Source organism: Gymnoscopelus microlampas (assembly GCF_963454915.1).
Source record: "Gymnoscopelus microlampas genome assembly, chromosome: 7".
In the NCBI taxonomy this organism is placed as follows: domain Eukaryota; kingdom Metazoa; phylum Chordata; class Actinopteri; order Myctophiformes; family Myctophidae; genus Gymnoscopelus; species Gymnoscopelus microlampas.
In genome coordinates, this window is record NC_139944.1 from 22,239,187 (window position 1) to 22,264,264 (window position 25,078).

The window sequence follows — 25,078 nt, forward strand, 5'->3', positions numbered from 1 at the left end:
TGCATTCACGAATCCTCAGCTTCCTCTCCACTCTTCAGTTTGTTGCGGAGGCTAGACAAGGAAAAAGAAAACAGTTCAGTTGAATAAATGAGCTGCTTATTTTCAGAAAATTTGTTGCATAATTTATCACTAAACCCCAAGTGCCCCTTGACTTAACCCCTATCTGTTGCATTGGAACGTGCGTGTGTGTGTGTGTGTGATGCAAACCAGCAAGAACATCCATAGGCCCTTGTTGAAATAAAGAACCAACATAAGTTCATTTATACTATTAAAATTAAGCATGACTGTGTCATAGCTTAAAGGAGTAGTTCACCTAAAAAAAAACTTCTCATCAATTACACACCCCATGAAGCCAATAAGATTTGTTTATGTCGCATTCCTGAGCCAATTATTTGTTGGTCATCGGTCGGTAGTCTCCACCAGTCCAATTATTGGCTTAGGAGTTAGGAATGCGACAAAAACAAAAGAATGCATGAATTCTAGTCTTCATGGGGTGTACAATTGATAGAAAATAAGTATTTTTTTGGGTGAACTACTCCTTTGACAAACAGCCCCTAAAATGTATCTACTCCATCCCAACCTGCATGTAAACGATTCAGAAAGATTTAATGACAGAAACAGAAATGTATAGGATTTAAGTGTATATAACAAAAAATGTGGACCAGTGTAACTCACCTGGTGAGGTAGGAGTGGACATCAGAAAAACCGTGGTACTGTGCCAGAGGAAACAGAATGCCAGTGGGACAGCGCCCCTCGCGTGCCCGGCAGAAACTGCAGTTGCAAATACCACGACAAGGAGGGCACTGCCACTCCTGAAAGAGAAAATCAATGATCAAAAAGACAAACTTTTGTTTTTACACTTGAATCTATTTCACAATAGGGAGGGGGGCGCAGCTAGAGGATATGGCTATTTGGGGGTGCTTGACATGGAAAAGTTTGAGTACCCCTGTTTTTGTTTTTACAGGGGATTTGCTTCACAGCACAAAGTCATATTGAGACAGAGGTCAGGTTCATCTGTCTTCTGAACAGAACACTGGAGTTACGATTTACATCTTTCATTCTTATCACAGAATGTACAACTGCAGTGACCATGAAGGCAGTGTCGTATAGCAGCATTTCCCAAACTCTTTCAGCTCAAGACCCAAAAGATAGATTTTGTGTTTCCTATGGACCCCCAAAAATACATCATTAATTAACCACTGAAGAAAATAGCTGGTTTATTTATGGGATTTTATTTTGATAAATAAAGATAAAATGTTTTTTATTCTTTCAGAAGAAGTTTGAATTTAGATTGTTTTGAAAAACTGATTTAAATTGTAGGAAACGTTACAAAAAAGGATATTTAGTCAAGATGACCCATAAAAATGGGTCCCAATGTTTGAGAAACAGTGGTGTATAGTACCTCTGAGTGTACATACTGATAAGGACGCTATAATGGTGCAGAATGAGAGGGTTGAGACAAAGATAAGCGACCTTATCAAGAAGAAATGCAGTCTTGGCATCCCTCTACACAGAGAATGCACAGCTGCCGTGACCATGAACGCAGTACAAGGTTAGAGTTTAGAATTTTGTATTTGTTTTTATTTTATTTTGACATGTTTTCATTTTTCTTTTTAATTAGTTTTTAATGTGGGTTGGCTGGTTTATTTTTTTATTTTTTAAGGCTAAGTTTTAGTTTAGATAGATCTACAAGCTCACAATTTGAAATGGGGCTTATGTTAATTCATAATGTACTTTTCTTTTTACTTTTACAATATTTGTCTTTGAAATGTTGTGGAGTGAAAGTCATTCACTCCACCAGTCAGTATCCAAAAATACAAATACTCAAGTAAAGTACAGATACTCAAAATAATGTACTGAATGTGCATAAGTACAGTACTTAAGTAAATGTACTTTGTTACTGTCCCCCACAGAAGCTAACCAACCGGATCAAGAAGAGCGGTCTTGACATCCTCTCCATATCTGTTCCTCAGGCACGGTCCACAGAACTGGCCTTGAACCCCGCGACAGTCCTCACTGCGGCAGCACGTCTTTGTGTCAATGGTCTTCTGTCTGCACTGGTGGCAAGTAGATCCCTGAAAATAGACAGCACACACACACACACACACACACACACACACACACACACACACACACACACACACACACACACACACACACACACACACACACACACACACACACACACACACACACACACACACACACACACACACACACACACACACACACACACACACACACACACACACACACACACACACACACACACACACACAGTGAGGGGGTAGTAGGACTTCTTTTCAATTTTACAAAAAATGTCAGACACCACTTATACATAAGAGACAACACTTATGCCATGTCATGACATTACGATATCCAAAATCCCAGATATCTAGTTTCGTATCACAATATCGATATAATATCAATATACTGCCGAGCCCAAGTGTGGGGTTGACTCGTTTCATTCTAATTGGGCATGCTTTTCTCCAACCTTTAATCTGAAATCTACAGCTAACAGGGATTCAGCTCATAAAATGATTTGTTGTCCATAGGGTGTCCTGTTCTACACCTACTGTATGGATATTCCTAAAATGACTGGCTAATGATAATGGCTTGATCTTATGTTCTTGTCCAGCTCCAAGATATTTTAAAAATTTCAAGATTTCTTCCCCCCCAAAAATAGCCACCCTACAAACTTCTATAATTTCTACATTTAAATTTCTAAATGTTTTGAAAATAGTCGATCGGCGATTTTCAAATGTCCAAACTTTAAATGGGGTTTAAGTGGACCCCCACAAGTGCCCCACTTTGAGAACTACTGGTCCAATGAATTGGCTGTGAACCAAATTGGAGCGAGGAACCAACCTTGGCACTGCTGTAGACCTTCACAGTGCTCATGTCTGCCACCTGCTGCAGCTCATCCTCTGTTATATCGCTCACTGGACGGATGATGTGAGGTTTGCTCTGATTGGGCCGCGGAGTGCCACGACGCTGTGGGGCGCGTCGTACCTGGAACACAAGAACATGGCAACTCTGGACTGGTAAGATTCCATGTAATATTAATCAAACTATTCCATTTATATGTTTTTAATATAACATTGTTTCCTTTGGGGGCGATTATAATTGTTTTGTTTTGTTTTTGTTAATATTATTTATACAATTATATTATATATAATATTTTCAAAAAGTGGACTGATAGAATAATCAGAAAATAATTGATAGTTGCAGCCCTAGAAGCATCCACATAATATTAACAGCAGAAAACATTATTTTGTGACTATGAACAACTCAGTGTAATTGAATGAGTGAGGAAAGTAGACTGCATCATCATTCATACTGTACATGTCAAAACAACAGTGCTCTCAAGCCTATGATTTAACGTTGATTTGACTCTTACTGGAAATACTCCCACATGGGCTAGCTGTCGGCCAGCTGTGGCCAAGCAGCTAATGATAAATCAATAGAAAACGGCTAACCTCACAGAGCTCATCCTCCAAGCTGAGCTCCAGCTCTGTCTCCTGGGGAGCGGGGGAGTCACACGCCCCCATGGAGCGCGTCTGTCGCCGAGTGGCACGCTCAGGGTTCCTCCTGGACTCTTCTGCAGAGCGCGGAGGTCGCTGCAAGCAAGAGAAACCACAAATCCATCCGACATCATCAGCTGAACAACAAACGTCATGTTTTCTTTTCTTTCATTTATTTTATTCAGACACACTGTGGGTGATTTGACTGTATACCTTATTGAACCCTAGCTTCCCTACATTTGGCAAAAATAGCTATAGATCTGGGGGTACCGGTAGCCAAGTGGCTAAGGTGCGTAATACATAGGCTTTGATGCCTGACAGCGAGTCCCGCGTTTGATTTCCGGGCTCAGTGGCAAATTTGCTGCACTCACTCCCCGACTCCTCCCCGCATCCTGTATCTCTACACTGTTCTATCGAATAGCGGCAGAAAAAGCACCTAAAAATATATTTAAAAACACAGCGTGTATATTGGCTTTTTTCAACCAAGAGATTTGGTGTAAAGGGAAAAAGGAGTTGGCCAAGGCTAGAGCCCTGTGGGACCGCGGTCAACAAAGTATAAAGGGTTTAAGTGGTTATGTACAGATTTTAGATTCTGTCTGTCTGTTGCAGTGCACAAAACACTCACCGAGCTTTTCTGTTTTGGCTGTTTGGCTGCCTGTTTCTTCAGTAACCCTGCGCCCCCTGGCATCTTCTGCAGGTCTGCCATCAGCTGAGCCAACTGTTGGAGAGGATTCAAAATTGTCAAAGAATCTCAGGCTTGATTTGTACTCACGTGACACCCGTGCACAACTAAGTATAAATCATGTGCGCCATGGTAATACGTTTGAGGCAGTGTAGATGGGTAACAGTACGGTATTTCTGCAATGCAATTTCTCATAACACATAGTTTACAAAACCAATTTTCCAAACTCCATCCTTTCTGAAGGCAATATTACAAGATGTAAATGATATTACCTTAATGTCATAGCCCGAAAACATAATGAACAAATACTTGATGAATGATGCTTTCTCAAAAAGCTCATGTTAAATAATATGTGGTTTGTATTGCCAGGCTTACCATTGCTTTATTTGACTTGATGTTCTGAGCCCTCTTGGCAAGAAAGGATTCATCTTCTGCGGTCGAGTCAGAATCTTTGGATGGATCCTCTTCAATTTTAACATGCTTTCCCTTTTTCGCTTTCTTTGACTTTCTTGATTCATCTTGTAGATTAGATTCAGAGACTTTGAATGGAGATGGTTGGGACACTGCCGTCTCCTCCTCTTCAAATTTAAAAGGTTTTTCCTTTTTTGGCTTCTTTGACTTTCTTGATTCATCTTGTAGATTAAATTTGGAGTCTTCGAATGGAGATGGTTGGGCTACTGCATTCTCCTCCTCTTCAAATCTGACATGCTTCCTCTTCTTTGCGTTCTTTGACTTTCTCTCATCCTCCACTTCCCTCTCTTCACCAGTGTCCTCTTCAGTAGGGCTGTCATGATCATGACATTTTAGTTGACGATTAATTGTCATACAAATAATTGGGATTAATGATTTAATTGTGTTTGTCATTGAAAATGTTTTCATTGAACACATTAACACATATATAAATGCACCATTTTACCATTTACAAATAACTTAAATATAGTATTTTATTATTTCTTTGTATACATTTTTATCCCAGGATTTTGTAACACATTTTTTCACCCAGTGCCAATTGTCTATGTAATCCTGGGCACTACTATCCCTCTGCCAGCCTAGGGAGAGCCCAGAACTGACCTCATGCCTTCAATGCATGAGGAGCTAGCAAGCCGCTTCTTATCACCTGACAGGGGGGAGTTTCCCCAGTTGGACGTAGTGCGTGGAAGGAAGTTATTCCAACCAGTTCCTTTCCCCTCCATCAGGCGCCCCGGCTGACCAGGGGGAGATAGTATATAGACCAGGATTACTGCATGTTTTTTGTGAGGGTACCTACCCTAGGGGACACGGGGAGAACATGCAAACTCCACACAGAAAGGCCCTTTTGCCAATCCCACCTAGAGTATGTGCACTGATGATACGGAGGAGAGGACACGCCCACAGCGTCCCCGGCGGGAATTTAACCCAGGACCTTCGAACTGTGAGGCGACAGCGCTACCGACTGCTCCACCATGCCCCCCACTTAAATATAGTAATTAGGTATAGTACTATTTTGGAAAATGGAAGCGATATGGCGAATATGTAATATGTGTGACAGGCATACTCTTCAGTAGAAGTTTGTGAGCGAAGTACGATCCTCAGCTTGAACGTTTGAGTAGCTTGTCGTTTAGATGAAGCCCTTTTCTTTTGAAGTTTGGGCTCTGACTTGGTTTCAAATCCATTTTCAGAATCTGTAATCTGCAAGACAAACACAGCAAACACACCCGTTCTGTGGTGAACATTTGGCTAAAATAGCCGATCTACAAGCTCAACAACAAGAGAGCTTGTAGATCGGATAGATATTTTAGGGAGTTGGTGTACAGGGAATAAAGGAGTAGACCAAGTATAGACAATGTAGGATTTAAGTGGTTAATTAAAAAAAGAAAAAACATCACAATAGAATTGTTAAATGTACTGACAGTTTACCACAGTGGTTCTCAAAGTGGGGTCCAGAGACTCTCAGGGTTCCTTGAGGGGGTTCCAAATGGACCCGTGAGGGACCATTTGGTTCCATAGCTGCATAGCATATACCAGGGGTCTTCAACAGGGGGTCTGGGACCCCTAGGGGGTCCTCAGAGCTACTATAGGGGGTCCGCCAAATCTTTGTGTGATAGGATTTCGTTTTTTTACATTAACCACTTGAACCCTAGAATTACTTTTCTGAGGGGAACATTAGCCAAAAATAGCAGATCTACAAGCTCTCCAGGACTGGACTGGACTCCCTCCCTCTCTCTTTCTCTCTCCCTCTCTCTCTAGCCCCCCCCAATCACCCTCACCTGTCCCCCGTCTGCCTTAACCATCTGAACATCCCTATTCTGAGGGGAACATTTCAGACGATAATTGCAGATCTATAGTACAAGCTCACCACCCACCTTCCTTGTTAAGTTGGACTTTTCCCTGCCTTTTAGATTGGAGACAAACTTCATGCATAAATTAATTTATGAGAATTTACGAGAGCTTGTAGATCGGCTATTTTTGGCAAAGTGGCTATAGGTGTAGAGGGGAAAAGAGCAGACTAAGTAAAAAATAACTTTAATCTTAAACACAATTTTATACAATATAGAGTAGGGGGTCCCTGCTTCATCTCTCTCTCAGCTAGGGGGTCCTTGACCAGAAAGGACCCCCTTTCTGGTATACACTCTCAAGAGTTTTGGGGGTCCTTGAAATGAAAAGGTTTGAGAACCACTGGCCTAACAAAAACTACAGCTCATCATCACCAGCCACCACGTGACCTCTGTGTCCTGGCCTTCCTTGACATTTGACCCAATTTGCAATTATGTCTGATATTGAGTATGTTTTTCTGGTGTGATTTGATTTTGCCACACACCATTGAGAGTGAGTGAATGACAGCCAAGTTTCGCAATGGCTTCACGGCAAACAGCCTGCAACAGTTGTATTAGAATTCAAGCAGTGGTGGAAAAAGTACTGTCATTTTTTACTTACAAGTAAAAAAAAAAGTGGTATTTAAAAATTTCTTGAGTAAAATTACAAAAGCATTGGCATCAAAATGTACTTAAAGTACCAAAAGTAGAAAGTACTCATTACGCAGAATGTCCCATTTCACAAGTTTGTATAAAAATCTTTAGAAAATAGCAGATCTACAAGCTCACAAAGCATCACATCACTATGCATTGTGAGCTAGTATATCGGCTATTTTCAAATGGCCGAAATGTATATAGGGCTGAAGTGGTTACTGTATTGTGAATAATAATCAAAATCTACAAAGTAACTAGTAACTGAAGTTTTCATATAATTGTAGTGGAGTAAAAGTACAATATTTGCCTCTGAGATGTAGTGGAGTAGAAGTACTGAAAATTGGAAATATGCAGTAGTACAAATTACAAATTGTACTTAAGTACAGTACTTAGTTACTTTACACCACTGGCACATGTTAGCATAAAAACTGCTATAATTTCAGTCGAACCTATAAACTCGAGTCAAGACAGAAGACAAACAAACAGCAAACGCACCTGATCGTTCAAGTCTCCTTTTTCATGGTCAGAAAACCCATAAAATGTTCCATCGTGTTCAGACTCCTCTGCAAAGACATCAGCCAGCTCTTTGGAGATTCCTAAAACACTCTCCTGAAGGGACATCATTTGAATTAGCCCTGAAACATGACTGTCACATCATGACAGTCATGACGAAACTTCAACCTGGTTTTTGCACTGTCTCTATTTACGGCCAGTACATCTACAAAAACGTTCACATTTCAAATGTAAAGTGCTTAACCCATGGCTGCTAATGTTACAATTCACTTCGGGTGGGTATAAGTACACGTATCTTCCGTACTGTACAATAAAAAGCATTGTAATCCAATCGGTGGCTATTTTCTCAGAGTTATAATGTATCAGAGTGCAGTACACCTCCCAACCGATAGGGTCGCGTAGTTGAAAGCGAACGAGAAAATGGCCACCAATCGGATTAAAATGCTTTTTATTGAACAATACGGAACATACGGGTGCTTATGCGGGCCCGAGTATACTTTTAACATCCGTGGCCATGGGGTAAGCACTTTATATTTGAAATCTGAACGTTTATGTAGATGTACAGGTTGTAATGGAGAAAGTGCAAAACCCAGGTTGAAGTTCAGCCATGACGGACGAGCGTCGTGTGATCAATGGCTAAATCAATCCAAGATATCCCACTCAAACGTTCATTAAAAAATGCAACATGCATTTGAATTCATTTTATAGTCTAGGAAAAGTAGGACACGTTACCTTACCATAATAACTGATGTTCGTAGCTACACGACACTCTCACCCAAACTGCTGCAAGACTTACAAGTTGAGCTGATCGATGTGATGCATTAAGACCCGCCTTCTACCTATCCAATACTAATCTAGGCCTAATTGAAAACTACTAATCAGTGGTTAACCTCGCGTCACCAGACTTAAGTACTCACATTAGTTACTTGAGTAAATGTATCAATACCACAATGTAGAAATAAAATACTCCGTTACAAGTAAAAGTCTGGGATTGAGAATTTACTTTAGTAAAGGTACAAAAGTAATGGCATCAAAAGTACCAAAAGTGAAAGTACTCATTATGCAAAATATCCCATTTCAAGTTTTCAAAATGTATAAAAAAATATTAAGAAAATAGCAGATCTACAAGCTCACAACACGTCACAATGCGACGCGTTTTGAGCTTGTAGATTTTTCAAATAGCTGAAATATATATGTTTATGTGGTTAATGTATGTTTACAAATAAAACTCTAATCTAAAAAAAAAAAAAAAATCTAAATCTAAAAAGTAATTAGTAACGAAAGTCTTCAAATAGTAGTGGAGTAAAAGTACAACATTTCCTCAGAGATGTAGCGGAGTAGAAGTAAAAGTATTGAAAATTGGAAATACTCCAGTAAAGTGAAAAATATCTCAAAATTGTACTTAAGTACAGTACTTAAGTAAACAAAAAGTAGTGTTACACCACTGCTGCTAATGCACACTAAAGTGCTGAACTGCACCCCTAGTGGAGTCATATGGAACTGTTGCCATTACCAGAATGTTTGTAAACAATGTGTAAAGCGGTATTTCCAGTTAGAATGGGATAGAACAGGATATATGGGCACCAAGCTCTATGTGTGTGTGTGTGTGTGTGAGTGTGTGTGTGTGTGTGTGTGTGTGTGTGTGTGTGTGTGTGTGTGTGTGTGTGTGTGTGTGTGTGTGTGTGTGTGTGTGTGTGTGTGTGTGTGTGTGTGTGTGTGTGTTGTGAGTGAGTGGCTTTGTCTGCTAGGCTTCATGCATATAGCATATACATGACTTGTAGATTTCAGACACTGTGCTTCAAGCAACATCTAGAGGAAATGAAGGCCAAAGTGTCACCAAGTGTCTCACTTCCTGGAGAGGAGCCTGAAGAACTGTCTGGGTGCATCCACACATGTACGTGAAGTTGTCTTACGGAAGTCGGAAGTCCCATCCACTCCCATGTTAAAGGTAGGGTAAGTGATATTTTTGGGTTAAAACAAAAATTATTTTGTTAAAAGGTTAAAGCACTATATTCTGATTGTAATCATTGCTATAGAGTGTTTGTTCAGTAACAGGAGTCTCCCCGTCTCTCCAGCTCTTTAATAAACAGAAAATACATTTTCTGGTAGGTGTCAAAATCTCAGCTAATCAGGAGAAAGTACCAATTTTTAAGCTTCATTTTTATAGTGTTCCAGTTCGCCTGCTCATTTCTTAGTGTCATCACTTCCAATTTCACTTGTTTAATCTGTATCCTGATTGAGTTCTCTATCCTGATTGGATAAAATTGGAAATGAAACTGAAACTGAAACGAAAATGCATTTTCTGTTTTATAAAGAGCTGGAGAGACATGGAGACTCCTTATATGGACAGGACACTCTATAGTAACGAGCACTATCAGAACATAGACCCATTTTGCAATTATTTGAATAATTGCAAATCACTTACCCTACCTTTAAGTTAAAAAACGGAAGTACCGTTCCGGTTTTTCCTATAACATGGGAGTGGATGGGACTTCCGACTTCCGTACGACAACTTGACGTACATGTGTGGATGCACCCATCTACAAACACATGGTGGCATCCTGGAACTGGAAGCAGGAGTGGGTGCTGGCGTGGCAAAGAGTGCCGTGCTACGAGCTTGTAGATCTGCATTTTTTTTTATTGTGAAAATGGGTGTAAATCTGTGAATATATATATATTCTTTTAGACCGAACATTTTTATCTAAAATCTTTGCTTCTGGGGGTCCCTGGAACAAAATATTTTGAGATTGGGGTCGGCGGCCAAATACATATCATATTGGGGGTCCTTGACATGAAAAACTTTGAGCACCACTGATATAGAAACATACCTTTTTCAGAATACTGTTGACATTTGTAGAATCGGCTTCAGGTCTTAATGGGTCTTCTCTAGGTCTAGTTGTGAATGCCCTACTATGCCCATATATGGTGACGGTAACACATGTTTTGGTCAGTGGTTCCAAAACATGTGTTATTTCAAGGACACCCAGTTTGGTATATTATAGGCAACAAACCCCCCCATAACTTAGAGAGTGTACAAATGGTTCCATTTGTACACTCAGAGTTGAACACCTACTGTACAAGGGACCATTACAAATGACACATTTTGTTTAATAATTTAGCTGGGGACCCACTGGAATCCCTTCAAGGACCCCTGGGGTCCCCGGACCTGGTCTTGAGAGCAGATTCGAGACTGAGACAGATCCCAAGTACACAGACACGTGTGTGTGTGTGTGTGTGTGTGTGTGTGTGTGTGTGTGTGTGTGTGTGTGTGTGTGTGTGTGTGTGTGTGTGTGTGTGTGTGTGTGTGTGTGTGTGTGTGTGTGTGTGTGTGTGTGTGTGTGTGTGTGTGTGAGAGAGAGAGAGAGTGCGTGTGTGTGCGTGTGCGTGTGTGCGTGTGTGTGAGAGAGTGTGTGTGTGTGTGTGTGTGTGTGTGTGTGTGTGTGTGTGTGTGTGTGTGTGTGTGTGTGTGTGTGTGTGTGTGTGTGCTTGCGAGTACGCGCAAGTGTGTCATAGTGGGAGTGACGTGAGAATTGTTTGACTCCCCTCTTTCCCATGGCTGATAAATGGACACTCCCTGGCCAGTGTACGTTCAGTTTGACCATGAACCTGCATCCATGGCAGCTGTTCGTAGCCGTCGGTAAGTAGACTACGCTTTTCTCTGTGCCGTTGAACATAACTATAATAACTAATAATAACTTTATTGCCGCATCACAGGTTTCCTGGTGTAAAGAAGTGGGTGAAATAGGTATTTGTGCAAGCTCCATCGTTTTTGTGTTTTTTAGAAAGAGAAAAGAAGATGGGTCAGGGAGAGCAAGGGAGAAAAATCTAACTGTGAAGAAGGGGCAAAAGTAATATATATAACTAATATCTACCATTAGGTACAGTATTTACATCTTATGTTAGACATAAGGTGCAAAAGTGTATCAACGCATTGTCAGGTTCACATAGAGTACTGTATATATGACATGCTATTAAAATGGAAGCAGGGTTAGAATGAATAGTTTTTTTTTTTGTGTTTTCTTACAGTGGTTCTTTAACGTTTTCATGTCAAGGACCCCCAAATTGATGTGTTTTTGGCCGTGGAATTCCATTTGAAAATATTTTGTGCCAGGGACCCCCATGAGAGAAGATTCTAAATTACATTTAGTACAGAAGTATGTAGGTGGAGAGATACCATTGGACAGAGTTGATTATAATTTAGCAGTGAAATTATCAATCATTTTTGCTCCCCTGGAATCCCCTCAAGGACTCTTGGGTGTCCCCGGACCCTACTTTTAGAACCACTGTTTAATAAGCCAATGCTGCTACTGTAGTGGTAGATGTGTGTACTGCTATACTGCATTACACACTGCTGTCGGGTGAAAACCAAAACTGTTACTGTTCAGGAAATGGAAAAAAAAAACATTGTAGTTATTATTTCATTATGTCACAAGCACTTATACTTTTCATTGGTTCAATATTTGTAAAACACACACACACACACACGCACGCACGCACGCACGCACGCACGCACGCACGCACGCACGCACGCACGCACGCACGCACGCACGCACACACACACACACACACACACACACACACACACACACACACACACACACACACACACACACACAAATGAAAATAGCGCATCTACAAACTCACAATATGACCTTGTAGATCAGCTATTTTCGCTACTTTTGCATTACACGACAAAGTAGGGCATAAATTAATACAAAGTTGAATTATGGAGGCAATACATTTCTATATATTTCTAGATATACTACATAATACATATATTTGCACATATAGTACCCTTAACTGGACATGTATTGTCAATATACAATATATTATATATTGGGCATGTAGATGTTTTTATTACTGCACATAGTTTTGCATATTTTACAGCAACAAAAAAATGTCAGAGGAGGAAAGACTCTTCCCAATTAACAACCTTAAATTACTGATATGTGAAATTATTTTATTTCATTGAACACACCATTTCTCTTAAGAGGGACATTTTCTTTCTCTGCCAACAAAGAACAAAGCAACAATGATTCAGCATAGGAAACGTTGCTTGCTTTGATAACTTCATATATTTTGTTTTCGTCTGTTTGTATTTTGACCCTTTTCTGCTCAACATTTACACTCTCATATAGTTAAATATTTTGTTGATGTCTTATGATGGAACCAATTTAACCCTAACCCATCATGTGTAACCCCGACAGTGTACAATTGGAACCAAATGGACCCATAACCAAATGTACACTCTCAGAGTTAAATGGATACAGGAAGAGTGGGCACCTAAACACTATGGGCACCTCAGTATTAAATTGGCTATTGTTTCCAAAATGTAAAATAAATAATTTCCAAAATGGTCTGAAGAAATGTGAAGAATACATGATTTGTAGATGCACAGTACATTATCAGACCTACATTTACCCTTCAACTTCTTGTTTATGCCACTAATGACTGGCTAACCACAGGTTTTGTTGCAATTTGTAATTGTAGAAAATATTAGGGCTTGAATGTCAAGACCATTTTCCAAATTCTTTATAAATATATATATATTTTTGGAAAGAAATTGCCAATTTAACATTGAGGTGCCCACATAGCCTGACATGGCCAGACTATATATATAATATATGTATATAAATTATATATTTTAGCTCTGGCAGTTCCGTCTGGTTTCCAGGCTAGTGCCCACAATGGTTGGTTCCAGAGTTAAACAAAATTAACTTTACAGGATGCATTCTTTGGTGTATAGTTGACCCATGACTCTTTAGTTAAATATTATAGTAATATAATATAGTCTCATGATGGACCAAATGTACACTCTCAGAGTTAAATTAACACCGAGTAATTTGACTATGCAGGATGCATCTTTTGGTGTATGGTAGAGCCGTGCGCTGCTCAGGGGAGACGCTGTGCATTTAAGAGCGCCAGGCCGAACACACACATGACACACATCCAGGCTGGCAATGTGAGCGGCTCAGAACAGATCTGCACACACACAAACTGCTGTGTGGCCTTCTACCGTCTGATCAATGGCACGCCTGTGCTCGATCTGAAGAGTAAGTACTAGTGGTGGACAATCTACTCAACCCTGGCACTTATAGAGTCAAAGTATAGTAGCCTCGGAAACCCATGCTTTTTTTTTGTTAAAGTATAGATACTCCTCCTGGTTGAATATTACTCGACAAACAGCGAAAGTAGCTCAGTCAAATGTTGTACTTGAGTTAAAGTACTGGAGTAGGCCTAGTTGCTTTTTAAAATACTTAAGAATTCAAATGCACCTGATTTTCACAGTGCATGATCCATTTGTCTGTTGCAGCTTGTTCTAGTGTTCAGAAGTCTTGTCCAAATCCAATCTGCCAGGGCTCCATACACCGTGGTGTAATGATCCATTGTACGTGCAATGCAGACCTCTGTAATGCACAGCTGATATGGAACCCAGAGGACAAACAGCCTAACAAACAGTCTGACTCTTATTCTGAAGGTATTAAAATTATCCAATTGCTCTTTTCAATTTTTAACTTTCAAATACACATAATGCATAGATAGATCATTGTGATCGTGAGTTATCATTATGTCAAATGTTTTATTTGGCCATAAGAATGTGGGCCACATACATTGTTTTTTTCTTTGTGGTTCTTTTAGCTTTACATCACAGCAAAGTATTTTATTGTTTCAAAACAAATGTCGCGTATGTCCTGCCTTCATACTGTGTTGCACACTGAAAATTGCAGATCTACAAGCTCAGTGTGATCAGGCTTTATTTGTGGGGGGCAGCCTGTTTACTGTTGTCTGGCTCTTTTTTCCCCCTTCTCTTTCTTTTGACAGTTGCTCTCATTGTAATTCCCGTTGGAATTCTTCTTGTCCTGTGCATCGTGGCTGTGAAGTGCAGGAGACACCCCTTTAAGGGTAACGGTAATTATTCCCGTATTATTCCCATATTTGCAGTATTTAAAAATGTTTTCTATCCAGAGAAATGTGTATGCTCTTCTTAAGCAGTACACCATTTCATCTTTTAATCTTAGTCATACTGTACTTCTTCATGCCTTGAAGCTGCCCAGCACCAACATTGCTACTGTTTGCTACTGAATGCATACTACATGTCACTGCACTTATCCTATAGCAGTGATTGTCAACCCTTTTCAATTGCTGGACCCCCAGTTTGATATGCATTAGGCCACAGACCGCAGATTTTTTATCTACACTGTAAAATTCTCAGTGTTAAAGATGCTGTAATTAAGTGTTATTTTGGTTAAAACCAAACATTTTTTGTTAAAATGTTAAAACTCTATATTCTGATAGTGATTAGGATGTTTGTTTAACAAAGAGAAAATACATTTTTAGGAGGGTGGCAAATTTCATCCAATCAGGAGAGACAACCCATTTACAGTATAAGTTCCCAGGCTTTTCTCAAAAGCCTTGGCAACGAGTCCAATGACGTCAAGGCAGATATCTGTAGGCAGTGTTATCATATCTGCTTATTATGAGTGACTTTGGGCTTGTTTTCTGTAAAGTCGCTTGTAAATACCAATACAAACGGCTTGCGGGTTGTGGTTTTTGGGAGGGCTTGTTTTTAAAGTGTAGTTGCTTATTTGGACTTGCTTCAAAAAATTATATTATTGTTTAAAGCAGTGGTTCTCAGACATCTTCATGTCAAGGACCTCCAAATGAATATGTACCTGTACACGGACCCCCATCTGAATTATTTTTGTGCCAGGGACCCCTATACAAGATTTATGTAGTTAAAATGTTTCAAAAATATTCCAAATATTTAACTTATAGAAAAAAAAAACTTTCGCAGATCTACAACTTGTGAGCTTGTAGATTGGCTATTTTCAAATAGCCCATATAGGTGTAAAGTGCTCATGTAGCCTAGTCACTTCTTTTGGGCTCGTTTTCATAGACCTGGTTGCTTATTTCTCTCGCAATATCTGCCAACTGTCTGTAGAGTGGGAGTTCTATTGTATATAGTAGGGCTTGGTGATATGACGTTCAAATCAATATCACGATTATTTCAAACTTTTGCCTCAAGTACGATTAATGAACGATTATTTTAATTCCTTTGTTGAAATTAGCAGATCTACAAGCTCACAACTTGCTTATGAGCTTGTAGATCTGCTATTTTCACTATTTTTGCACGCCACCGTTGTACATCAAAGTATAATACAGGCAGTGTTAAATGGCTAATCAGACTTATTTATTACAGATTTATTCAATTATTTAACAATTAATAATGGTAATGGAACTTTCTTGGGAGGCACCCCGCATGTCATTATCCTATAGCCTGTATGAATTCTCTCTCCTGATAGGATGAAATTGGTATCCCGGCCTGAAAATGCATTTTCTGTTTACTAGAGAGCTGGAGAGAGGGTGACCTCTGTTACGGAGCAAACACTTTGTAGCAATGAGTACTATCAGAATATTTATCTATTTAACACATATTTTAACCAAAAGAAAAGTGTACAATTGATTGGTTGATATCTATTGATCATGAAATAAAACATAATGTTACATTTAACGCAAAAAAAGATTACAGCTTATTTCCATTGCGGTCCTCAGACCAAATGAGCGTACAAATGTACACTCTCTGACCTATAGACCCATAAGTGTCTATTTGGTTCCTAACTATCACTCATTTAGCTGCATGGACCCTGGCACTCCTCAAGGACCGCTGGGGGTCCCCAGACCCCATGTTGAGAACCAGTGTCCTATAGTACTGTCCAAGGCTACCAGTGTGAGATTGCAGCTGATGTTTATATGTGTGTTGGACACACACAGAAGAGTCTGTTGTCTTGACTCTTCAGATTTTGATAACAACCCACTACTGCCACCCCCATACTTTTCTCAATCCTCTTGGGAAAAAAGACTTCACAGGAACAAAGCAACGCTGAATGACTATCTCAACACTGAATGACTTGGACATGTGTTCTTATCAGAAGGGCTGTATACAAGCAATTAATGTGGAAAGGGATGCTTGCTTTTATATCAAACACCTTTTAAACATATCTCCATTTTCCCATCTTTAACCTTGGCATTGCTTCACTCGTTTTTGCTGTGAGCTGACCTTGCTGCACAACTGTACTCCCTTTTTATAAGTCCATTTCTTTGTTACTTTGAAGTATCACTCTAGCACTTTTCTAGTTTTCAACCAGGATTGGCTTAAAATTAACGACTGCATCATCCATAGTTATATTTTCACTATAAATGAATTTGCTCACAATCACTATTATGATCTCAGATCTCCACGATGATCCTATTGTATCACTGGAATCGTCTAAGATTGACTGTGCTGACATAGAGCTACAACAGGTAGGAGAAGGACTGAATTTAATTGTTAAATGTTAAATAGTCTTGAAGTATAATGGTATAGCAGGATTTTGATGATTCCATCTTTTACAGTAAGACATTTAGTGCTTTAGATTGAACTTTTGCTCTGAAGAATCAGGTATCTCATGTGTCATCTACAGTATAAACCTGTTTTGTTATATGTTCATATCCTTTTTAGATTGTGGGTTATGGCTGTTTTGCAACAGTATGGCAGGGGAAGTATCAGGGATCTTTGGTGGCAGTGAAGGTGTTCCCTGCAGCCAGAAAGCGGGAGTTCATCTCGGAGAAGGAGGTTTATGAACTGCCACTGCTGAATCACGCTGGGATTGTCCACTTCCTGGGTGCTGGGAGTAAGGGTGGAGAGTCACAGTGGATGATTGTTCTGGAACTGGCTGCCAAGGTTATTATAAAATAGTTTTGCATTTATTCATTCGTTTGTATTTATATTTTGTTTTGACTTTTTAGCTTTGTGTTGGTTTGTTTTTTAAAGTGGGTTTGGCTGTTTAGTTTAGTTTTTTGGAAGATGCTCAGTTTTGGTTAAGTTTTTATTAGTTTTAGTGTTAGTTTTAGCGTTTTATTGAAATATGGAGCAATCCGGGGCTCAGAAAAACAGTGAAAATAGCCGATCTACAAGCACATTGAGCTTTGAACTTTGTCTTGTGAACGTGTATATTGGCTATTTTCACTATATATTATGAAGAATATTGGATACTGACAAAGACTAAAACCATCTATCATTTGAGTTAGTTTTAGTTAGTTTTGTAAACACACAATACAGTTTCAGTTAGTTATAGATTTTTTATTTTGCTTTATTAACCTTCCCCCCCCCCAATTCCAGCTTTATTTACTTCATTAGTTTTACTTAACTATACTGTAATAATCCTGCTGGCTGCATGTGTGGTGAGCGTTACACATTATCTGTTCATCTTTCCTGTAACTCCTTGCTGTGTGAGCCATGCTGTCTACAAGAGCAAACTGATGTTAATTTTTACCTTGTATCTGTATAATGATCTCTGGTGTCTTGTTGATCATAGGGTTCTCTCCATTCCTTCCTTTCTAAGACGACAAGTGACTGGGTGTCATCACTGAAGTTGTCCCAGTCTCTGTTACAGGGACTGGCATACCTTCACTCTGACCTTCTCAGACAGGGTAATAGACCAGATTGTGTGTGTGTGTGTGTGTGTGTGTGTGTGTGTGTGTGTGTGTGTGTGTGTGTGTGTGTGTGTGTGTGTGTGTGTGTGTGTGTGTGTGTGTGTGTGTGTGTGTGTGTGTGTGTGTGTGTGTGTGTGTGTGTGTGTGTGTGTGTGTGTGTGCGCGCGCGCGCGCAGTGGTAGTAAAAACTCTTAATGACTCATTGTGTATTTCTTTGTCCACTTAGGCCCTATATCCGCTGTACAACAAAGTATATAGGCCTTATATACTTGGTTGTACAGCGGATTGCAAAAATAGCAGATCTACAAGCTCACATTGGGTCGCAGGAAGACACAATAGCAAATCTACAAGCTCACATTGGGTTGCAGGAAGACACTTTGTTCGCTTGTAGATATGCTATTCTCACCCCAAAAAAATGAGAATGTGTGAAAATTTGTGCCAATAATGTTTAAGAAATCCTGATCATCAGCCTATGCAAAATATATCACCATATGTATGTGTTTTTGTGCGTCTGTGTGTTTATATCTTTTTTTATTGTTGTACTCACAATCCATACTCTGCAGGTGTGCACAAACCTGCGGTGGCCCACAGAGACCTCAGCAGTGCCAATGTTCTTGTGAGAGCAGATGGCTCCTGTGCCCTGGCTGACTTTGGCTTTTCCACCGTCATGGGCCCATGGACCGGGCATCACAGCGGGCAGTGCCATTTAGGCACCACAGCGGTAAGCTCCTGCATGCAGCCATGATTATGTTCTTTTTGATGTACTGATGGTATGAGGCAACAGTACACCATAGAATAATAAAAGAAGAGTGTGGGGTTTACACAGGGGAAATAAATGTTATTCCATTCTATATTTTGTTCTGTTCTGTTCTGTTCTGTTCTGTTCTGTTCTGTTCTGTTCTGTTCTGTTCTGTTCTGTTCTGTTCTGTTCTCTGAAGGGTACTAGAGTGGTTAATTTCAATGTAGTCTGCAGGTCATTCCATGTGGTAGGACCACAGAAGCTAAAAGCAGATCTACCAAATTCAGAATTGACTTTGGGCATATTTAGCATAGTAGTATTCATATATAGCTTGTACAGACTGTTGCTCCAACCAAGGACATGTCTTATTTTATAATAATAATTATAATTTATCGTACATTGCATCTAGTGCAATGTATATGAGCTACTTCTGTCAATTCTCTATCGATCTCCAGCTTCATCGAGAGGGTACATTGCGCTACATGCCTCCGGAGATCTTGGAGGGCTCTGTGCTCCTGGGCCATGGATGTACACAGAGCTGCTGTTTCCTGCAGGCGGATATGTATGCTCTGGGTCTACTGCTCTGGGAGATCTGGATGCGCTGCTCAGATCTGTTTGAGGGTAAAACATTTTGGCCGTGTAAACTCTGTGGTCTATAGCAGTGGTTCTCAAACTTTTTCATGTCAAGGACCCCCAAATGAATATTGTGAGAGATCTGCTATTTTCACTAGTTTTGTGTACACCACTTTGTGGCCCCACTTTGAGAACCACTGGTCTATACAAATACATGTCACTATAGATGCAGTTATACCGTATACCCCTGATCTTGCTTGTGTAACTCAGATAGTGGCCTGACCCTTGCCTAGACATAACCACCCTTTCCAGTGATGGAGAAGTACTTGGGAAGAGTTTTGACTCTAAACTATGCTGATTGAAATAAGAGTATTCTGACTTTGATACAATCAACAACTGTATTACTTTTTTTTATACGTTTTTTTGTGTGTGGTAGAGAACGTGGGTATAAATTTAATCTGCGGTCAACTGCCCATTCCTTTCTGATGAAATGTCTCCATCTGCAGGTAGCCCGGTGCCACAGCATTACATACCTTATGAAGTTGAGCTTGGAGCCAGTGTAACGCTAAACCAGCTCGTCCAGTATGTGTCTCAGATGGGAAATAGGCCCTCCATACCCCCACACTGGGAAGAGAGTGCCCAGGTATAGTTCAGAGAGACCAAACACTCAAAGAGTTAAATGAACAGAACCTTGATTGACAGAACCTTGATAACATAAAAAATAGCTTATGTGTAAATGTAGTGGATATTGAATAAATAAAACAATGTATATGTGTTAACTATAACTAATGTCCAACTGAATGTTGTTTTCAGGGAATTGCACTGCAGGAAATAATGACAGACTGTTGGGATCACGAACCACAAGCCAGGCTGCATGCTCAATGCGTGGTGGACAGATTACTCTCTCTTAGTTAATCCTCTGGAGTTGGAGATGTCTGTCCTGAAGAAAACGGATGGTCATATTTTATTTTAAAACAAAATGCCAGATACCACAGATTACTACGAGAGTAATCTGTAATAAATTATAACACTTAATTGTGTCCCCTTTAGTTGTTGGGGTATTTCCTATAGTATGTTAGAATGTGCCCTCTGCATTTACCCATCCTAACTATTAGGAGCAGTGGCTGCCATTAATAAGGCACCCAACCAGCAGTTAGGGGTTAAGTGCCTTGCTCAGGGACACTTCGGATGGGCGAACCGGGGTACAGGCCTGTGACTTTCTGATCCCCAGACCCAGGCCTCTCTGCCTACCCACTAGGAGGCTATGGCTGCCCCCCTTCAACTATAGTTACTAAGTCTATCTATGTATGATTTTTGTGTCTTTTAGGCTACTTCTTTCAAATAGCCTCTTTGTAATCTAGTACTGTATTGTAATATTTTAGTCTCAACAAAGTTGAGTTATTCATTCAAGTAAGTTCTGTATAAGAGCTTGCCTTTAAGCTTTCGCACTTACAAATTCTTGCATAGTTATATGCTATTCAGTAGTAGTCCACTGAAGTATTGGTTTCAAATGTTTAACATTTTTAATATTTATAAGAGTTCACAATCGTGTAGCCGACTAGTTGTGTTACTTTGGTATACTTGAGATAACTTGGATCATTCCACTTTGTTAAATCTACATTTCAGGTATTAACTTTAACAATATGGTTTCTATTGTGAGTTACTTTTTGGTTTTACGACATAAATGTATCTATTAAAATGTATACATTATAATATATTGTTTGCATTTATATGTGTACTACACTTGTTTTTGATGCATTGTAGCCTAGGTCCAATAAATATTTCAATCAATCAATCAATCAATCAATCAATCAATCAAAACGCATTCAGGTTGTATTGTTTTATGTACTTATACTTATTTTTAACTCTATGGCTTATACTCTGAGGTATTTACTGAACTGTGTCACATACAGTTCATGGATCAGCAAACAGCCTAAAGTAAAGAAAACATCATGAATGATTAATAAACGTGCCTTTCCAGTCGCGTCATCGTGTGTATGAGTCTATTCTTCGCGTGGTCAAAGCAAAGAAATGAATGTAATGACGGGCGGGGCTTCGTCGTGGATCATTTCCATAACTTGCTTCCTACTCAGTCGGTAGAGTGCCAAAACGCTCGCCCCAAAACACAGTCACCCCGGGGCAAATCCGGCGGTATTCACCTGTTATTATCCTAAACGTAACCTCAGTAAACTATGCCTAAACAAACTAAACATAACCTTATTCCTAAACATAACCTCTGTAAAACGGTGGTGCCAAAACCTAACCTTATTTCTAAACTTAACATCAGTGAAACTACCCCTAAACTTATTTCTAACCTTATCCTCAGTAAAACGAATACAAGAAACGCTGGTCCGCGAAGAAAATGGGGGTGAGCGTGTTTTGGGGCGAGTATTCCGGTTACTAGATAGTCATATACTTCTGTCGTACCAGGGTATCGCGCGAAGCCGATCTACAAGCTCACAACGCGTCGTATCGCTACCCGTTGTGAGCTTGTAGATCGGCTAAATCCAGTGCCACGCGACACCATCGTACGGCGAAGAATATCGAACCAGTCCAAAGCCGGAAGACAAACACAACTCTGAGCAGCACCACACCACCCACATTCCTGACAAACTTGACAACAATCCAGAGGTCTCAAAGGTAAGCTTATGGATTTGGACGATTCTTGAAATGAGATCGCCATAATGGAATACGTAGCTGAGAATTTATCCATCGAAATACAGACTTTCTAAAATGATAATATAGCCATAAATGTGCAGAAGAGAAATAGTATTGAGAAAGTAGTGGGATGTGCTGTGGGCTATCTGTCTGTTTGGGAGTTGGCTCCTTGGCTGCTATACGCCATAGTTTATGTAATGATGACATTACTGTGTCATCATGAATTGATATTGATAAATACGCTCAAAATGTATATTTTAAATACAAAATAAATACTCACAATAAAGGCCTGCTAAAATGTAATCTGCTCATTCATGACACCTCTATCAGGTGCACAAAGATGAAAGCCTGTCATTTGAAAGGTTATGTTCATGTTACTGTATGTCAAGGTTCAATGACCATATAGTTAGTTTGTGTAGCCCAACTGTACATGTACAGTACAGTACCATTTTGTTATTGACAGCAATGTTTGTCAAATATAATATAATATCTATCTATCTATCTATCTATCTATCTATCTATCTATCTAAAGGAAATGTGTAAATCACTGTCCCTTGTTGCTGGGAATGTGCTTATACTTCACTTTTTTCCAGGACTTCATCTGAGGCCACCTGTCACAGAACACACATATCATGTGGCCTAACCAAGGTAAGAAAACCGTAACAGGTGTGTAATTATCCACCTTCAACCTGGCATCCCTACTTTGAGCATGTGATTAGAGGCGATAATGTCAAAAAATGCTGCCAAAAAGTTCAAAAGCTTCTAAATAAATAGGCTATTTTCACTATTCATTATGACAAAGTATGCAGTATACATTATGCACCTTAAGGTATGTATAGGTGTGCACATTGGACTTTGTATGTTTGATTTGACTGTGCCTTCTTGTTACTCGACTTGTTCTGTTCCTTTCTTCTCTCTTTCTCTTTTCTAACTCTTCCCGTAACTGCAAATGTTGAGAGCTTGCACAAACACCCACTCTTTTGATGTGACAATAAAGTGTATTTTGATTCTACAGGAATTAAGTGGTTAATTAAGTCGTTAGCTGTCAAATCTGTCAAAAAAGGTTCCACACATCTACATGTGTGTGTTTTTATTCCCACAGGTCCGCCTCCTCCGGGTGGCCCACCGAACCCTGCCTACCCTCCCGGCTACAACCCTGCATACCCCGGTGCACCCCCTCCAGGACCATTCCCCCAGCCCCCAAACCCTGCATACCCCGGTGCACCCCCTCCAGGGCCATTCCCCCAGCCCCCAAACCCAGCATACCCCGGTGCACTCCCTCCAGGACCATTCCCCCAGCCTCCAAACCCAGCATACCCAGCAGGCCAGTATCCATATCCCGGTGGGATGAACCCGGCAATGCCTCCGACCATGCCTCCGGGGGGGAACATGCCCTATGCACCTCCAGGCGGTTTACCGGGCGTCCCACCACCAGGCGTTTACCCTGGCCCGTACCCTGGCCCATACCCTCACTCTCCAAAAGGAGGTCACCATAAACATCATCCAGGTATGATGCCGGGGGCGATGGCAGGGGGAATGGCAGGGATTGGGATGGGCGTGGCTGGACATAAGGCCAACAAAAAGATGAAGAAGAAGATGAAGAAGGCACACAAGGGGCACAAGAGTGGACACCATAAACATGGCAAGGTGAGTTGGAACTTAAGACTACTGCTGCAACTATTGATTATTTTCTTAGCGATTATTCTATTGGTTACTTTTGAGATTAATCGAATAATCAAGAAGCGTGTTGATTAACCACTTAAGTCAGTTTACAGTTACAATATAGTGAAAATAGCCGATCTACAAAAAATAGGTTATTAATCGATTATTTTATTAAATGATCGATTATCGATAATTTTTATAATCGCTTAAATCACTTAACTTTTGCTCCCCTACTTAAGCGAGGGGTGAGGCTCTGGGCAGGTGGACTTTGAAAGCAGTAAAGTTTCATGACTCATTCTGCTTGTTCTAATTGGAGGGAACTCCCAGCCTTTCACCCATATCTGATATTATCATTTTCGATTACGGAGTGTTTGTTTATGTTTTTATAATGGCGTGGCTCTGTAGGAGCCAGGCAGAGCTGTCTAGAAGAGGGTCTGTGTGTGTCTGTTTGTTTGTTTTTGTCTGTCCAGGGCTAATCTTGCAAACTGCTGGACCGATCAGTGCCAAATTTCAAGGAAGTACATCCACACATTTTACCCCCCCTGTATTTAGGCAGAGCCATGCCGTTATTAGAGCCTGTGTTGTTTGTATTGATTACACGTTTTAAGATAACCATCCTCTCTCTCTCTGTCTCTCTCTCTCACTCTCACTCTTACTCTATAGTCCTCCTCAAGTAGCAGCAGCAGCAGTAGCAGTAGCAGTGACTGAGGCTGCTGGTCGGTCCAATATCCCAAGGAATGAGAACTGCTGAATGAGCTACCACTATTAACATTTAATAACCTCCTAACAAGATGTCAATGACAATACAGTATTGCATATATAACACTATAAGTAGCCTATCTGTGCAAGTGAACATGTCCATGCCTTAAGGTTCATTATTGCCATTCCAGTGTGTTTTCCTTTTGATTGATTCCTGTTTATATAAAAACTTTATTTGATACTATTTGCAATAGTAAAAATGTATGTCCTACTACTGTACATGATAATAATGCACAAGCACTATGCAACAATGTATCTTTACATGTCCACTTTGCACTTTGAATTTTTGACCAAATCCAAGTCAAAGTTTTAATGTGGGTAAAATATCTTGTTATTAAAATAAACTATTTCAATATTTTGAGAGCTATCCTATGTATTTTCTTAATGGGTTATTCATTTGGGGATTAGATAGGCAAATAAGATAGTTTGCTCAATGTAAAAGTTGTCTTTATGTTATACTGTATCATAGATAGAAATGTGTTATGCTTTTTATCCACATTAATTGTTGCTTACCGGTAAGTTGATTAAGCCTGTATAATAAACCTGAATT

The 25,078-nt window shown here is 40.0% G+C and overlaps 3 protein-coding genes across 4 annotated transcripts; 2 read left to right on the forward strand and 1 right to left on the reverse strand.

Annotated features, from left to right (window-relative positions):
• Positions 1–5: 5 nt before the first annotated feature.
• Positions 6–7,772, reverse strand: LOC311048505 (cell division cycle-associated protein 7-like; the record flags this gene model as incomplete). The annotated part of the gene is made up of 9 exons (XM_084061764.1): positions 6–51; positions 676–812; positions 1,926–2,075; positions 2,869–3,012; positions 3,480–3,620; positions 4,150–4,242; positions 4,582–4,990; positions 5,741–5,874; positions 7,647–7,772. 9 exons carry the CDS (start codon positions 7,770–7,772, stop codon positions 6–8), a joined length of 1,380 nt encoding a protein of 459 aa, XP_083917890.1.
• A 5,830-nt stretch (positions 7,773–13,602) lies between these two features.
• Positions 13,603–20,098, forward strand: LOC311048506 (bone morphogenetic protein receptor type-2-like; the record flags this gene model as incomplete). The annotated part of the gene is made up of 8 exons (XM_084061765.1): positions 13,603–13,717; positions 14,487–14,573; positions 16,897–16,967; positions 17,164–17,385; positions 18,020–18,134; positions 18,701–18,858; positions 19,332–19,497; positions 19,956–20,098. 8 exons carry the CDS (start codon positions 13,603–13,605, stop codon positions 20,096–20,098), a joined length of 1,077 nt encoding a protein of 358 aa, XP_083917891.1.
• A 1,892-nt stretch (positions 20,099–21,990) lies between these two features.
• On the forward strand, positions 21,991–24,886 carry prr13 (proline rich 13). 2 transcript variants are annotated; one of them, XM_084061302.1, is made up of 5 exons: positions 21,991–22,089; positions 22,701–22,755; positions 23,210–23,377; positions 23,429–23,754; positions 24,433–24,886. In XM_084061302.1, the coding sequence occupies exons 2-5, from the start codon at positions 22,740–22,742 to the stop codon at positions 24,475–24,477; spliced, it is 555 nt and encodes a 184-aa protein (XP_083917428.1). In that variant the 5' UTR covers positions 21,991–22,089; positions 22,701–22,739; the 3' UTR covers positions 24,478–24,886. The 2 variants fall into 2 exon arrangements, with proteins under 2 accessions (XP_083917428.1, XP_083917427.1); XM_084061301.1 differs by having other exon boundaries at positions 23,210–23,754.
• Positions 24,887–25,078: the final 192 nt, after the last annotated feature.

What these genes read in the sequence shown, in the direction of transcription:
- prr13 (XM_084061301.1), top strand. An exon ending in GACACCATAAACATGGCAAG is followed by an intron (nt 23,755 to 24,432) that starts GTGAGTTGGAAC and finishes CTTACTCTATAG; the next exon opens with TCCTCCTCAAGTAGCAGCAG.